This window comes from Silurus meridionalis, chromosome 5 (genome assembly GCF_014805685.1).
Source record: "Silurus meridionalis isolate SWU-2019-XX chromosome 5, ASM1480568v1, whole genome shotgun sequence".
NCBI lineage: Eukaryota > Metazoa > Chordata > Actinopteri > Siluriformes > Siluridae > Silurus > Silurus meridionalis.
The window spans coordinates 16,351,804-16,368,328 of record NC_060888.1 but is presented as its reverse complement, the minus strand read 5'-3'; the positions used below and the strand labels follow the sequence as shown (position 1 = coordinate 16,368,328).

At 37.4% G+C, this 16,525-nt stretch overlaps 1 protein-coding gene across 1 annotated transcript; it reads left to right on the top strand.

Moving 5' to 3' along the window:
- Nucleotides 1-510: 510 nt before the first annotated feature.
- Nucleotides 511-9,061, top strand: LOC124385624 (cytochrome P450 4V2). Its single transcript, XM_046848799.1, is given in 12 exon segments — nucleotides 511-644; nucleotides 647-769; nucleotides 875-987; nucleotides 1,200-1,285; nucleotides 2,067-2,257; nucleotides 2,474-2,543; nucleotides 3,479-3,605; nucleotides 5,107-5,277; nucleotides 5,358-5,460; nucleotides 5,889-6,023; nucleotides 6,376-6,555; nucleotides 7,158-9,061. Coding segments are annotated over 12 exon segments (1,530 nt in total). The 5' UTR covers nucleotides 511-577; the 3' UTR covers nucleotides 7,322-9,061.
- Nucleotides 9,062-16,525: the final 7,464 nt, after the last annotated feature.

The following is a 16,525-nucleotide window of genomic DNA, read 5'->3' as shown; positions in this document are numbered from 1 at the left end:
ACAAACAGTTCAAAAATTTAAAAGCCGGGAAAACAGAGCACAGCAGGGAGATCCAAAATCAGCAATATGCGTATAAATTGAAATTATTTTTTACTTAACTTGATATTTTCAATACTAGATTACATATGTGTTGACATTCATTCAAGAATAACTATGACTTGCTTATTTTACATGCATTTAAGTAGGCATACTGTATTTACAGACTATACAGATCTTTACAATCTATATTTGCATGTGAATATATATCTTTCAGTATATGAATAGTAGTAAAGTTAATATTTACCATTCATAAACAAAAATAATAACAGTGTACAGTACTTTATATTCCTCCATTTTTATTCTTCTCAGTTTCTGACTTGGCAAAGCAATGAAAACAGCAAACACGTTTTTGCAGGTTTAAAAAAAAAAAGAGAGAAAAAAAGCGCAGCTTACATGGTAACATAATATTTGATATCCTGTTGCTCTTCCTGTCAATGATTTAGCTGGAGGCCATAAAGTTAAGTCTGAAGTTCACGTGAGAGGGATTTTATCCACCTTTTTTAGAACATTTACTGATGCCAATTCCATTACTGGAAAAATGGAGCTAATGTTTGGATTATACACTCTAGGGAGCCTAGCATCCATCATCCTGCTTGTACTTCTGATATTTTGTTACATTTTCCTCTTAAAAGCTACATGCATAAATGGAGGGAGATGAAGCCAATTCCAGGAATGGAAGGTGCCTTCCCATTCATTGGTAATGCTTTACAGTTCAAAACCAATGCAGGAGGTACTGTAGAATTTTATTTAACCCCATGGTTAATCTCTCATGTTTTCATTGTATGCAATACTAAAGAGTTGGTACATTGTGTTTATATGTGTATGTCATTTGAAGATTTTTTCAACCAGATTATTGAGGGGACTAATGAAAACAGACATAGGCCTCTTGTGAAGGTCTGGGTGGGACCCATCCCGTTCCTTGTTTTATTTCATGCAGAGACAATAGAGGTGTGTATACTGTAATTAAAGCATTAGTTACAATACCCACTCTTCTGGCAATAAAATATGATGAATCATGTTCATATGGTCGCTCTGTGTGATGCTGGGAAATCGCCAGCAGTTTGTTCTGCATAAAGAAATTATGCAATTTATTAAAGGAATATTAAGGCAAGGCATTTATATTCTTGTTGTTTAAATTAGGTTCTTCTCTCTTTTTTTAGGCTGTCCTCAGCAATTCTAAGCATCTAGATAAATCTTACCCCTACAGATTTCTGCACCCATGGCTTGGCACAGGTTTACTCACCAGGTACAAATACTGTATAAAAGTTTAAGGCGGGAATCATCTTATTATAATTATATATAATAATTGTTTTTATTTTATGATTTAAGAGCTCTTAAGACTGTCAGAATTTCTGATCCCGAGCAGGCAATGCTAGTGTATATGTGCTAAAGTCATCTAGGTAGTGCCAGATAGCTAGCAGTAAAGCCTTTTAAACCTAAAAATACCACAGTTTTGTAAACAGTAAAATAATACAAAAAACACCTAAAAGTACATGAAAAAACAACAACAATATCCTAGACATTGTCTGAACTAAATAAATAATACACCAGAGGGTCCAGTCAAAGTCATCTGTTGGTTGATGTGATTGGAAAGGTTAAGTCCATCTATTCATTGATGCTTAGCCGGGAGTGTCATTGATGATTGATTGGTCTAACATAGTGCATTTCTTAGCTGGGATGTAAACCACTTTTTTCGATGGATTTTCAACTACGAATTATTGTCTGGAAGACAGCCTGAACAAAGTTGTGTGTTAGGAGAAGCAGTGACATCTGAACACTGATGGCATACAAGGAAAAGACAAAAAACAAAACTCTGGGGTATTCCAGTAGTACGGCTATAGGGTATGATAAACCAATAGTGATCTTTACGCCGAGACCAAAATCTCTTATAAGGGCTCAGATATGCTATAACTATTGTCAAGTATCATTGAATTGCAGTTCTCAACAAACATTAAATAAAATTATAGACCAAAATTCAAAAAAGTGTAACTATACGGATTTCATGATTTGCCTCCCACACATTACAGTACAGGAGACAAGTGGCGCAATCGACGCAAAATGCTGACCCCAACATTTCACTTCTCTATCCTCACTGACTTCCTGGAGGTGATGAATGAACAGAGTGATATTCTGATCCAAAAGATGGTGAAACATGTAGGCGGAGAACCATTTAACTGCTTCAGCTACATTACACTCTGTGCCTTAGACATTATATGCGGTTGGTATATTTTCTTTGCACTGTATAACATACCAATACCTTTAAAACACCAGTAATCTTTAAAATAAAACTATTAACAGCTTATTACTTAATAATGTGTAGCCATTTTTATTAGGTACTTATGTGTTTTATTTGTGTATGTTTATATTTTATGTTTTTGAAGTCATTTTAATATTGCATCATTGTACTAGTGCATATGTTTTCCTTTCAATCTAGAAACAGCAATGGGCAAAAACATCTATGCACAGAGCAATGCTGACTCAGAATATGTCCAGACTGTGTATAAGTAAGTATTTGCATAAATATACATCGTTGGGTATATACACTGTGTAGATGCATTTTGAAGGAATAAAATCACTGGTTGTTTGTCACCTTCTCTACTCAATGGAAACTGCGCACCAATGTCTATTTGAATGGATGATTATTCTCACACAGCATTAGCTCTTATAATGTGGAAAACGAAGTGAATTTATAGTGTGTGTTGTACTGGTACAAATGTATTAAGCAGCTGCAATGATAATTATTGTTCAGTGGTAATGCTGTAGTGGTCCTTTTGAATGAATGGAGAAAAATAGAAGCTGCAGTTGTTGCAGTTTTATTTTAGGGACCTATATAGAGAGTCATTGTATTTATACAATATAGAATTTTATTTTATTAGAGATACTTATTTTACTTTTGGTTCACAAAAACAAGGTAATTTCTTAGCAAACAAGTTAATTATAAAAGTTAAATGGACTAAGTAGTAAGAAGTAAATTAATTATAATTATAATTATTTGAGCAAACTTTTATAATAAAAAGAAATATATAAGGCCACATCACTTGTCAAAAATTATGCAAGCATAGGGTGTTTTTTTAGGAATCACAAGGTAGTGAAGTAGACAAGGGCAATCACAAATCAGACAAACACTAATGTGATCTTGAAGGACTAGTCCAAGCAGGTCTAACAAAACTTGTATTGGCGATAAGTAAAACTACATGAATCACAGCTCATGCTTAGAATCACACTAGCATGATAATTGTGCTAAAGTGTATGTGTGCTCTGGATATTTCAGGAAGCGTGTAAATGGGAGACAAGTCTGCATGATTAATAGTCAGTGGGCTGTGGTTATGTGATTGCTCATTGAATTATGCTAGAGAAAATATATAATACCATGAAGTGGGGAGAACATTACATTTATACTTTGTAAATTGTGATCAAACTTCACATAAACTTCCCACAGGATGAGTGACATCATCACTCGTAGACAGAGATCACCGTGGTGGTGGCCTGACTGGATTTATAACATGTTAGGAGAGGGTAAAGAGCATGCAAAACAACTGCGGATTTTACACTCCTTCACTGCAGGTGTAAGTTTCCACATTATTATTATTATTATTATTATTATTATTATTATTATTATTATTATTATTATTTGTTTCCCAAAACAACGGGCATTCATGGTAAAATTCCGAGTTAAGGACCTGACAGTGATCTAAGAATTTCAATACCATTCCACAAACTGTCACAAGTTTCTGAAGTTTCCAGCAACAAACAAATGTCCTGGAGTAGGAACATGGAATTGTACTTTATGTGTCGACTAGCAGACAAGTTGATGCAAGTGCAAGGAGAAAACAGAATGGCTAGGCAATAATAGCTTATCATAAACAGGAGTAAGGCAGATCAGCAAGTATAAACTGAAAAAAAAAGGCTTAGTAACATCACAAAGTGTATCTTCATGTAGACAGTGTATATAGATGATGTATTGATTTTAAGCAGTTGTGTGGTCAGTAATCAGCTGAAAAAGTGTATGTAAGGATTTTGTTAGTTGTATTGACAGTAATAATTAGTCTAGTGATTGGTCAGTTGATGATCAACTAGGAAATCAAGTGAAGTGTTTTGGTGTTGAACTGGACATTAAACACTTTTTCCTAGTTTGGTTCCAGTGGTTCCAGATCAGTGGTTTCAAATCCTTGGAGCAAGCAGTTGCATCACAGGGCACCATACACTTATGCAGTCCCATACTCATTCCCACTTAGAGTCATTTTAGAGTTGCATATCTAAGAACAAGAATGTGTATAGATGTACACTTACTATATTACAAATCACTTCAACAGAAACACATATTAAATTGCTCATTTATACAGCAGCAGCACAGTATGTACCTTCAACGTTTGATGTTTTGTGCATATTTTATATACTTGTACTGAATATTTAAATTACTGTAGACAACAGCTTAAATCGGGTAATTTTCCACTGGGCCCTCTTATCCATAAGGAGTTTGCACCTACTGAACTTTCACTCTAAAAACTGTTATGTATTAAAAGTGCATATCAACTGTTTTCTAAAATTCTAAAGCCAGCCCTTTTGGTACCCACATCTCTGCCTTGATTAAAGGGATGACACCTTTTCTTCATTCAGTTGTTTGATGTAAATGTAAAATAAAGCTCTTGACCCATGTCTGCATGATTTCTGCATTGTGCTGCTACCACATGATTGGCTGATTACATAACTGCATGAATGTGCAGTTGTACTGGTTTTTCTAATAAAGTGGACAGTGTGTGTAAAATGAACCTGCTACCTATTGCCACACTCAAACTATTAATGTTTCAATTATATAATCAGTAACATAATGCATTCTCAAATAATATATCACTACATTAATATACATTAATATACATTGATATGCTTGTTTTTAGTAGGTCTTATAGTACATGTTTTTTTAAAACACCCACAAGCTTGGAAGCATAATAGTAATCCTTTTGATAAAAAAAAAAAATATATATATATATATATATATATATATATATATATATATATATATATATATATATTGAATAGATTTTTGAGTCTTTCATTTGTGTTTTGAAGGTGATAAAAGAGAGAGCAGAGTATGCGAGTGAAGGATCTGATGGTGAGTCAGACCATGGCCGGAGAAAGCGAAGGGCTTTCTTGGACATGCTGTTAAAAACCACAGATAATACTGGTTCTGCACTGAGCCATGAGGACGTTCAGGAGGAAGTGGACACCTTCATGTTTGAAGTGGGAAGAAATTACATTGCAGAATACCACAATTGGACAATCTTGTGCCTGATACCAACCTTTTATGGCATGTTTATTAGGGACATGACACGACCGCAGCTTCCATTAACTGGGCCTTACATCTGATAGGGGCTCATCCAGAAGTCCAAAAGAAAGTACAGGCAGAGCTACAGGAGGTGTTTGGTAACACAACTTTATGTTCTGTTTCTTTATTTGATATAAAAACAACATTTATTGATGTTAACATAGATAACCTTTTCATGTGTTGATGAAAAATGTGTGTGTTCAATTAAATGTTAATTCAAAGATTATTATTAGCAATAAAAACATTTATGATAGTTACATGCAAATCCCCTTCACATGCTGATGGAGTGAGAAGATGGAAAATATGGAATGGGAACAGGGACCACTCTTTGTTCTTAATATTTTATCTTAGATATTTAGCAATAATTTTAGCACATTTTGCTTAGATAATTCCAAGTCCAAATAATGTGAGTAAAATAAATGAAAACGTTTGTCAACTGTTGATTTCTATAAATAAAACCTAAACTGTACTATGAAGCTTTGAGATATCTCTTACTATCTCTCTTTCTTTCTGCACTTCTGGACAGGTTCATCACAGCGGCATGTGGGAGTGGAGGACCTGAAGAGTCTGCGGTACCTGGAGTGTGTCATCAAGGAAAGCCTGCGAATCTTCCCTGCTGTGCCGCTGTTTGCACGCAGCATCTGCGAGGACTGTCATATAAGTAGGCTATAGCACATTGCCACCATATCATTTGGCGCACAAAAATGAATAATTGCTGTCACTGCCATTATTTGTATTTTAGTGAAACAGCTCACTCCCTGAGTCAGATTCTATGTGGCTCCAAACCTTTTTATCTGCCTCAAGGGGAAAATATTCAGCTGCTTTTACTACATTCCACTCTGTGTGAATCTAAATAAAATTGCAGCCAATAGGGAACACAGTCAATGAACACCATTGTTGAAAATGTGACGTGCATATAACAGTCAAAACATTTGATAGAATTATTTATTGTCACATAGTGCTCACTTTCTCAAACACAGACCAATTGTAAAAAGAATCACTATTTCCCCCAGATGGTTTCAAAGTTCCAGAAGGCGTCAATGCTGTGATCATCCCTTACGCTCTTCATCGTGATCCACGTTTCTTTCCAGAGCCGGAGGACTTTAAACCAGAGCGCTTTCTTCCAGAGAACAGTACAGGAAGACACCCATACTCATACATCCCATTCTCTGCTGGTGCTCGAAACTGCATCGGTAAGAGACTTAAGAGAGAAGCTGAAACATGAACAATCACACTGTATTCCAATCACAGCAAAGCAGCCTATGACCTGCAACTTTATATAAACCACTTCCACAACTCTAAGTGAAGAAGTGGAAAAACTTCAGTCTGCTAAGTATCTGGGTCAGGGTTATTTTATCAGGCAGGTCACATCCTATTAGCAAGACCACTTTTTATGATATAGCGTCCAAGGATCATTACACTGCGATTCATGGATGTGCATCTACACTCCACCTAGAATCAATCACCCATTTAACATGGATGGATAAAACAGAGTAACTGCTAACTTTTCTCTCACATTTATCTCCAGAGAGCACAACCCTGTCTTCCACTTCTTGACTGAGACAGAGTGTTTCTCATAAGGTACTGAGGAAGTTCCAGCCCACAGGCCACTCAGAAGGAAACATTACTGCATGTGCAAGAGAGAGAGAAAGAGTGTGCAATGCCTCCCAAGATTAATCATTTCATCCCTCTGTCAGCTGCCTTTCAGCAATGAATTTGAAATCAGAATTACAGTGGTATATGATGGAAAATGGTACATGACAGATTTCTCCTGTGTGTTTGTGTGTAACCTCAGGCCAGCGCTTTGCCATGATGGAAGAAAAGGTGATTCTTTCTACTGTGTTGCGTCACTTTGATGTGCAAGCGTGTCAGAGTCGTGAGGAGCTGAGACCTCTGGGGGAGCTCATTCTCCGTCCGGAGAAGGGTATCTGGATCCGACTAGACAAAAGAACCAACTAAACCCAAGCCATGCCTTGTATGTAATGTTTGTAGTTCATCAGGTATGAGGCAGAGAGGCTGTTGTTTTAGAACAGTCTACATGTTTTGTTCCAAGACACCCCATAGAAATGTAAAATTTTCTATACATTATAGTAAGAAATGTTTGCTTTCGTATATAGCACACTGTATAAACAATAGTTAAGACAGACATTTTAAAACTAAAAACAAACTGCATAAACAATGATGGTCAAATTTTACTCTGAGCCACATTTAATTGTAAAATAATTAACTGGTTTTTTTTTATATCATTCTGTCACGGTCATGTATGTGAGTATTAATTTCTCTGAGTTGATAATCATTTTGGGAAAATTGTTACAATTTTTTTTGCATTATTTTTAAACTAAAGCATGTTTCAGGGCAAAGTTTGCCAGCAATTGCTTTATACAACAGATCGCTAAAAAGTTGTTACATACACATGGACTCTAGTGTAAGGTGAAACTCAAACACTAGTACTGAATGAAGGTTACAATAAAACCTCAGTTTAGAATGTATATTTTTTAAAGCAGGTGAGCACAAGGCAATTGCATACAATTTATTTTCAGATTATAGTGTAAATTATATGACGATGCCTAGAGATAAGCACATAACTAACAAGCTATTGTTATTACTATATATTACTATCAATCATATTAATAGCAGTTGTAGCAGTATTAACATTGGTGTAGCATCAAGTTTTACTTGATCATAATAGATTATTTTGTCTTTTGTTTCAAAATCAGTTTTGCTGGATTACTACACAGCGAAATAGAGTAGCCTTGCTCTTTCTCTTCCTTTCATCCGGTTTTAGAATGCTGAGGGAAAGCAGACTTTGTAGCTTCCACACAGAGGCAGTGTTGTGCCTCATCGCCTCGCTGTCAAGATTAGTGAGTAGAGGGGAAGCCAGGTTAGGAACCTGAACTCACTACTCAAAAGATTTCTAAAGTTACTGGAAAGACCTGACACTTACGTATTACACCATTGTTTTGTGGTCTTTTTTTTTTGCAAAACAATAGAAAAACTATTATAATGGAATCTGCTCAAATTGGCTTACGGTGATATTAAGTGCTTCTAATGGAAAAAAAAATATGTACATGTGTAGAGTCAAGTGTGAAACTTGCCTCCTTTCACTGGTGCTGGAAAAGGACCTCTAGTGCAGCCTTATCTAATATCTTATAACCTTGTAAGAAAGAGTGAAATTCATCTTAATATGTACTTAATGTAATATGTAAATGTGTAAAAAAAATTAAATATGTAAAAATTAAATAAATAAATAAAAAAAACAGAAAGCTTTCAACTTTCGACTTTTTCTGCTGTCAGCCAGGTATTTGAGGCAACAGTGGACCCAGCCCAATCAGAAAAAGCCTAGGCTTGTTTTTTTAATCATTAATTATCCAGTTTCAGACAATTCTCCCCTGACTTTTCACATCAACAGAGCATTACCATTTACATAACTCACCTTTTTTTTAACCATCCTGTGTAAGCAGTATAGTGATTATTGTGCATACAAATCCAACTAGATCAGTAGGTCTAGGAATACTCAATTCAGACAGTCTAGCTCCAGAAACCCTGCTATGGTCAGTCACTTTGATCAAATTTTGTTCTCCATACTGATATTTGAAGAAAAAAAAAGTAGCAGAAGCTCTTTACCTGTATCTGCATCGTACATTCATGACACTGACGTGATTAACCAATTGGATATTTGCATTGAATTAACTGCTAAAGTGAATGTATATAATATATTTAATACAATAGTGTGTGTGCATGTGTGTTAATGAGTGTAGAAACAAAGAACATTTATGCTCAGGACTAAAATATTTTCATTTACAAAAAAATAAAAATAAATGCAAAGATCAAAGAAAGAACTGCTTTGACTCACTATATGCTAGATTATTTTTTTATCCCCAACATTATAGAGATTTCATTTTTCTCAAAAAACAAATCAAACAAAAACAACCTAGAAATAAATTATTTCCTATTAAAACTCACATTGTTTCTAGGTTCCTGGATGTTTTGGTATTATTTATGTCATTGCAGCACATCAGCAATCATGTGAAAATGTCAACAATGTGTCCCCATTTATGGCAAGTAAATGCAGACAACATGCACGCAAGCACGAACGAGGGTGACAGCTGTCTGTAATGTGTGCCGGGAAGGTGACCATGTGCTGCTATTTGGTTTAGGTGAGTGACAGACACAAGAGATTAGCAGAGATAATGCAGGTATTAAGTGTGCTATCATTCAAAAAGCATGCCTCATCTCAGGGCTGTAACCTACATCTGCCCTGGCATAAAAAGTGCTCAATGCTATCCAATAAATGGGAGCATATGCCAAATCACTTTCTTAGAAAAAAATCCTTACTCCAATCAGAATATTGATGTAAAAGGCTTCTGGGGGAGAGGGAGCCATACATGAGAGTAGAAAGTGAAGTAAGAGAGAAACAGAGTAAGAACTATGATTAACTTTGTTTACAAATGTTGTAAACAATTTGTGTAACTTCTTGAGTAAAAACCTGAAATTGCTATAACCCCACAGCTGGAACTTTATCATTAGATAGTGACAGTGTTATGTGAAATGATTTAATGTTGAATTATTATTAAGTCTTCTTCTTCTTTCGGCTGCTCCCATCAGGGGTCGCCACAGCGGATCATCCGTCTCCACACCACCCTGTCCTCTACATCTGCCTCTTTTACACCAACTACCTGCATGTCTTCCCTCACCACATCCATGAACCTCCTTTTTGGCCTTCCTCTTTTCCTCCTACCTGGTGGCTCCATCCTCAGCATTCTTCTACCAATATAATTTATGTCCCTCCTCTGCACATGTCCAAACCATCTCAATCTCGCCTCCCTCACCTTGTCACCAAAACATCCTACATGCGCTGTCCCTCTAATAAACTAATTTCTAATCTTATCCATCCTCGTCACTCCCAACGAAAACCTCAACATCTTTAGCTACCTCCAGCTCCACCTCCTGTCTTTTACTCAATGCCACTGTCTCTAAACCATACAACATCGCAGGTCTCACCACAGTCCTATAAACTTTCCCTTTCAATTTTACAGATACCCTACTATCACAAATCACTCCTGTCACTCTTCTCCACCCACTCCACCCTGCCTGCACTCTTTTCTTCACTTCTCTAACACACTCTCCATTACTTTGCACTGTTGACCCCAGGTACCTGAATTCCTCCACCTTCTGAAGCTCTTCTCCTGCAACCGCACCACTCCACTGCCCTCCCTCTCATTCACACACATGTACTCTGTCTTACTCCTACTAAGTTTCATTCCCCTTCTCTCCAGTGCATATCTCCACCTCTCCAGGCACTTCTCAACCTGCTCCCTACTCTCACAACAAATCACAATATCATCCATAAACATCATAGTCCAGGAGACTCCTGTCTGACCTCGTCCGTCAACCTGTCCATCACCACTGCAAACAGGAAAGGGCTCAGGGCCGATCCTTGATGCAGTCCAACCTTCACTCTAAACCAGTCTGTCGTACCTACTGCACACTTCACTGCCGTCACACTGTCCTCATACATGTCCTGCACCACCCTTACATACTTCTCCGACACACCTGACTTCCTCATACAGTACCACAACTCCTCTCTTGGCACCCTGTCGTCGCCTTCTCTAAATCCACAAATACACAATGCAATTCCTTCTGTCCTTCTCTATACTTCTCCATCAACATCCTCAAAGCAAATATGGCATCTGTGGTGCTCTTCCTCGGCATGAAACCATACTGTTGCTCACAGATGGTCACCTCTTCTCTCAGCCTGGCTTCCACTACTCTTTCCCATAACTTCATGGTGTGACTGATCAACTTAATACCCCTGTAGTTACTGCAGGTCTGCACATCTCCTTTATGCTTAAAGATCGGTACCAGCACACTCTTTCTCCATTCCTCAGGCATCTTCTCACCTTCCAAAATCCTGTTAAACAATCTGGTCAAAACCCCACTGCCATCTCTCCTAAACATCTCACGCTTCCACGGTATGTCATCTGGTCCAACCGACTTTCCACTCTTCATCCTCTTAATCGCTGCTCTCACTTCCTCCTTACTAATCTTATCTACATCCTGCTTCACCATCTCCACATCATCCAACCTTCTCTCTCTCTGATTTTCCTCATTCATCAGCTGCTCAAAATACTCCCTCCACCTTCTCAACACACTCTCCTCACTAGTCAACACATTTCCTCTCCATCCTTTACTGCTCTAACTTGCAGTACATCCTTTCCAGCTCGGTCCCTCTGCCTGGCCAATCGGTACAAATCCTTTTCTCCTTCCTTAGTGTCCAACCTCTCATACAGCTCCTCATATGCCTTTTCCTTGGCTTTCGCCACATCCTCTTAACCTGCTGCCGCATCTCCTTGTACTCCTGCCTACTTTTCTCATCACTCTGTCTATCCCACTTCTGTTTTGCCAACCTCTTTCTCCTTATGCTCTCCTGCACTTCCTCATTCCACCACCACGTCTCCTTGTCTTCCTTTCTATTTCCAGATGTCACACCAAGTACTTTTCTAGCTGCCTCCCTCATCACTCCTGCAGTAGTTGCCCAATCATCCAACACCTCCTTAACACCACTGAGCCTCTCTCTGACCTCTTCCCTGAACCTCACACTACACTCTTCCTCCTTCAGTTTCCACCATCTTATTCTTCTTTCAGTCCTCACTCTCCTCCTCTTCATCCTCGCCTCCAAAACCATCCTACAGACCACCATCCTATGCTGTCTAGCTACACTGTCCCCTGCCAACACCTTACAGTCGCCAATCTCCTTCAGGTTGCATCTCCTGCATAGCACATAGTCCACCTGTGTGCACCTTCCTCCACTCTTATCGTCACCCTATGATCCTCCTTCTTTTTAAAATAAGTGTTCACCACTGCCATTTCCATCCTTTTAGCAAAATCTACCACCATCTGCCCTTCCACATTCCTCTCCTTAAAACCATACCTACCCATCACCTCCTCATCACCTCTGTTCCCTTCACCCACATGCCCATTAAAGTCCGCCCCAATCACTAACCGTTCTTTCCTAGGTACACCATCTACCACTTCATCTAATTCACTCCAGAATCTTTCCTTCTCCTCCATCTCACAGCCAACTTGTGGAGCATAGGCACTGATGACATTTATCATCATCCTTCAACTTCCACCTTCACGATCATCACCCTATCAGAAACTCTCTTCACCTCCACTACACTCTTACTGTACTCTTCCTTCAGAATCACCCCTACACCATTTCTCTTTCCATCCACACCATGATAAAACAGTTTAAACCCACCTCCAATGTTCCTGGCCTTACTCCCTTTCCACTTGGTCTCCTGAACACACAACATATCTACCTTTCTCCTCTCCATCATATCAGCTACCTCTCTCCCTTTACCCGTCATAGTACCAACATTTAAAGTACCAACCCGAACCTCCACTCTCCTACACTGCTCCTTTCCTGCCGTCTCTGTAGGCGTCTTCCTCCTCTCCTTCTCCTCCTTGACCAACAGTAGCCCAATTTCCACGGTACCCTGTCGGCTAACGATACCTGTGGCGGTCGTTGTTAACCCGGGCCTCGACCGATCCGGTATGAAATTCTCATTTGTGATCCGCATATTTGATTTGGCACGTGTTTTACGCTGGATGCCCTTCCTAACGCAACCCTCCCCATTTACCCGGGCTTGGGACCGGCACTAAGAATGCACTGGCTTGTGCCTCCCTAATGGCTGGGTTGAATTATTATTAAGTAATAAGTAATATTTAAACCTTACTTATATTTACTTATTAATTTGTAGTTGCGAATGTAAAAAATAAAATAAATTAATAAATAAAAACATTAAATAAAATATAATACTGTCTGTACAGAACAAAAATTGTTTTGTTACACAGTATTATTTGTCGAGTATCTCCCATACCCAGTGAGGATGAACTAATTCAACTTAGTAAAAGTACAGAAACATCAATGCACCATCTGTTTTAAAGTTCTCTGATTATAAACATTTAAATGTCATCACTTAAGCACAATAAAAGAAAATTTGTGAAGAGGAGGCTATTTTTTCAGCCTTTATTTATTTTTTTTTTTATCTTTCCATAAACACTTGAACCCTTTTAACCAAAGGGCACTGAGTTTTGAGGGAAATATACAGAAACAAAAAAACAAAAAAGAATTTTTGATGGAGCTGAACTGTTGAAAGAGAAGAAAGAAAAAACTATTAGATGTGTGGCTCATAGTGTGAAGGTCATCTTTTAAGGCTGAACCCACTTTGCACTTTCTTTTGTCTTTGGCTAAATCCATTTTTCATGTTTTGATGCCTGCCTTTTGGCCTTCCTAATGCTGCACTTACTCTATATAGAAAATGTAAGCACAGCCAATTATTTGATAAAATAATTTTCAAAACTATACAAAACTGTCATGATGTAAATAACACAGTATTACATTTGTTGCAATCCTGTATTACTTATCATGCCAACACAGTGCTAAAAATGTTAAATACTAAAAAAAACAAACCCCATACGGCCAATAATCTGTGGACATTGGTCCATCACAAACATATGTGAACCTTCCCTAACTTGCCTCAAAAGTGGAAGCACACAAAGAATATATTATATGCAGCAATACAATTACCCTTTACTACTAAAACTAAGACTTATGACATTTTTCCTGTGCAAAATGCTCCATGAGGACATTTATTGCCAAAGCTGGTGTGGAGGAATTGGTGTACCATGCACAGAGCCCTGACCTCAACCACTTTCATATACTCTATACAGGAATGCTCACTGCACCCCAGACCTTCACACATGACACTCACTATTGAATGAGCAAATCCCCACACCCACACTCCAAAATTTAGAATGCCTTCTCAGAAGATTGTAGGTCATTAAAACAGTATAGGTATGTTTAAATCTGGATTTGTATTTTTAAAAGGCACAAAGGAATTCGATCAAGTGTTCACAAACCTTTGTCATGGTGTTTCTGTTATATGCAGAATTAGCCGCAATATTGATTTTATGTTTGATTACAAATACATACAAATGCAGTTGAAATTCATCAGAGTTTTCCTCCATCTGGAACTAATGATTTCATGTTGAGGACCCAGGGAGGTAACCCAGGAACTGTTCACACAGAGCAAGTGGCTCTTAGTAGAAATTTGACATTTTTGTCCTATGCTGCTGCTGATTTTTTTTTTCTTATTTGTATTGAAGGACTACATATTTACAATTTTCAGGGTGAAATTAATAAAAATAAAAATAAAAATAAAAAATCAACAACAGTAATGTATGAGCAATATAATGCAGCTCCAAAGTATTTTTTCCTATTAATACACATCCCAACATGTTTTATTCCAACTTTTGTTATACCTCTTTATTTATTAATAAAAAAAACATGATACTTTTTGCCAATTTTGTTGGTGCAAAATGTTTTCAAACTTGACTCATTTATTCAGTTGTTTTTAAATTGAACGTAAATGTAAGTAGTACACAACAAGTGGTTTGTGTATATGGATTTTATCTATAAAGGAAATAATAACAACATGTATAAATTCTTCAGTACAATACTGTAAAGAAAATCTTAAGCAAAGAATCTGCAAATAAATTTGTGTTTTATTACCCAAAACAAAATAGTTAATGCTGCACAGTTCTTCTATTAATGATGTTTGGCTGTAAGGAAAGCTAATCATGTGGGCACACAATCTTGAATATACAGGAAATATTCTACTACAGAACTCAGGGTTTGTGCACTGGTGTCTCAAGACAAGACACAGCACAGGTTTCTTCTTTGGGTTCTTTTATGTTGGCGTCTTGTCAAAAAAAAGATTTTAGCGATCGCCCATACAGAGTACTTAAAGAACTTCTTTGTACATTGTCTTTTGGTACACAGTGAAAACTATACAATTGCTAATGTAAACATCCCTGTTTTGATTGTGCTTGTGTTCATAATGTTCTTGCTCCAACCATTATTAATATAGCTATTGAAAGCATAAGGTGTCCCAAGACTCCAGACATTTTTACTATCCATTCAGTTATAATACAACATTATGTACATGAAAATATAAAAAAAGTGCAAACAATAGTAATTTAAATAACCAGTGGTAAACACAATTTTTTCTAACATCGGTATTTACTGTCACTTATGCCTGTTCTCAAGTTTTATTCAACTGAGTTTTACAGATAAGTAAATGTTGTAATACTGTGGAGCATCTATAGAATGTCCAATTTAGTGTGTATTATCCCTTATGTTATAACCACTAAAACCTTTTTTCCCTACTTTTTTTGTTAAAATATAAAGGGGCTTTAAATGTAAAAAGTTCAGTGGAACTGCAAAGTAAAAAGACCTTTGTTCTAAGACTTTCCATGTTCACTTATTACAGCCAGGCCAATTGATCTATGAGATGTTGCGAGAATGGGAGGACCTTACTCTTTTTAAACTGTCTTGGGGAGCCAATACCCCATTTTTTGCTCTGCGTGACATATTGTGTAATATTGAAAGCTGTATATATGCATTTGATAAATTGGAGACGTTAATTTGATTATTGCCCTAATAATAAGAATTTAAATTTAAACTGATTATTATTGTTATTATTAACATTTTGACACCTATTAAACCATATCCCATTTCTGATTTTCATTCCATTGGTGGTGCTGGTACAAGAGAGCACTAAATGAAGCAGTTTAGTAGTCAATATGAAATATGTGAGATTTGCTCTCAAAAGCTTTAAGTGGTGCTGCTTTTCCTTATCATGGACTGGGGAACCAGTTACGGCTAAGGGCATACGTGTAAGACAATCCAAGAATAAAACGTGTTCCGGACTGCCATGATGCATGAGAGTGAGGTGAAGGTTCACTGTCCAACAGGACACTGACACCAAGCGCACTGCCAAAGTTAGACTGTGCTACAATGGCACAGTCCAAGCCTAGACCTCAATTCAACGGACAATATTTCAGAAGACCTAAAAAATTGCTGTTCACTAATATTATTGTGCATGAACAATTTTCTTTAATATATTCAGGATGTAGTTGGTTCCCAGGTGGTCTAGTGGTTAGGATGTGGCACTCTCACGGGTTCGATCTCCAGTCAGGGAACCAACCCCAGCCATTAGGGTTACACAAGCCTTAGTGCCGGTCTCAAGCCCGGATAAATGGGGAGGGTTGCGTTAGGAAGGGCATCTAGCATAAAAACATGCCAAATCAAACATG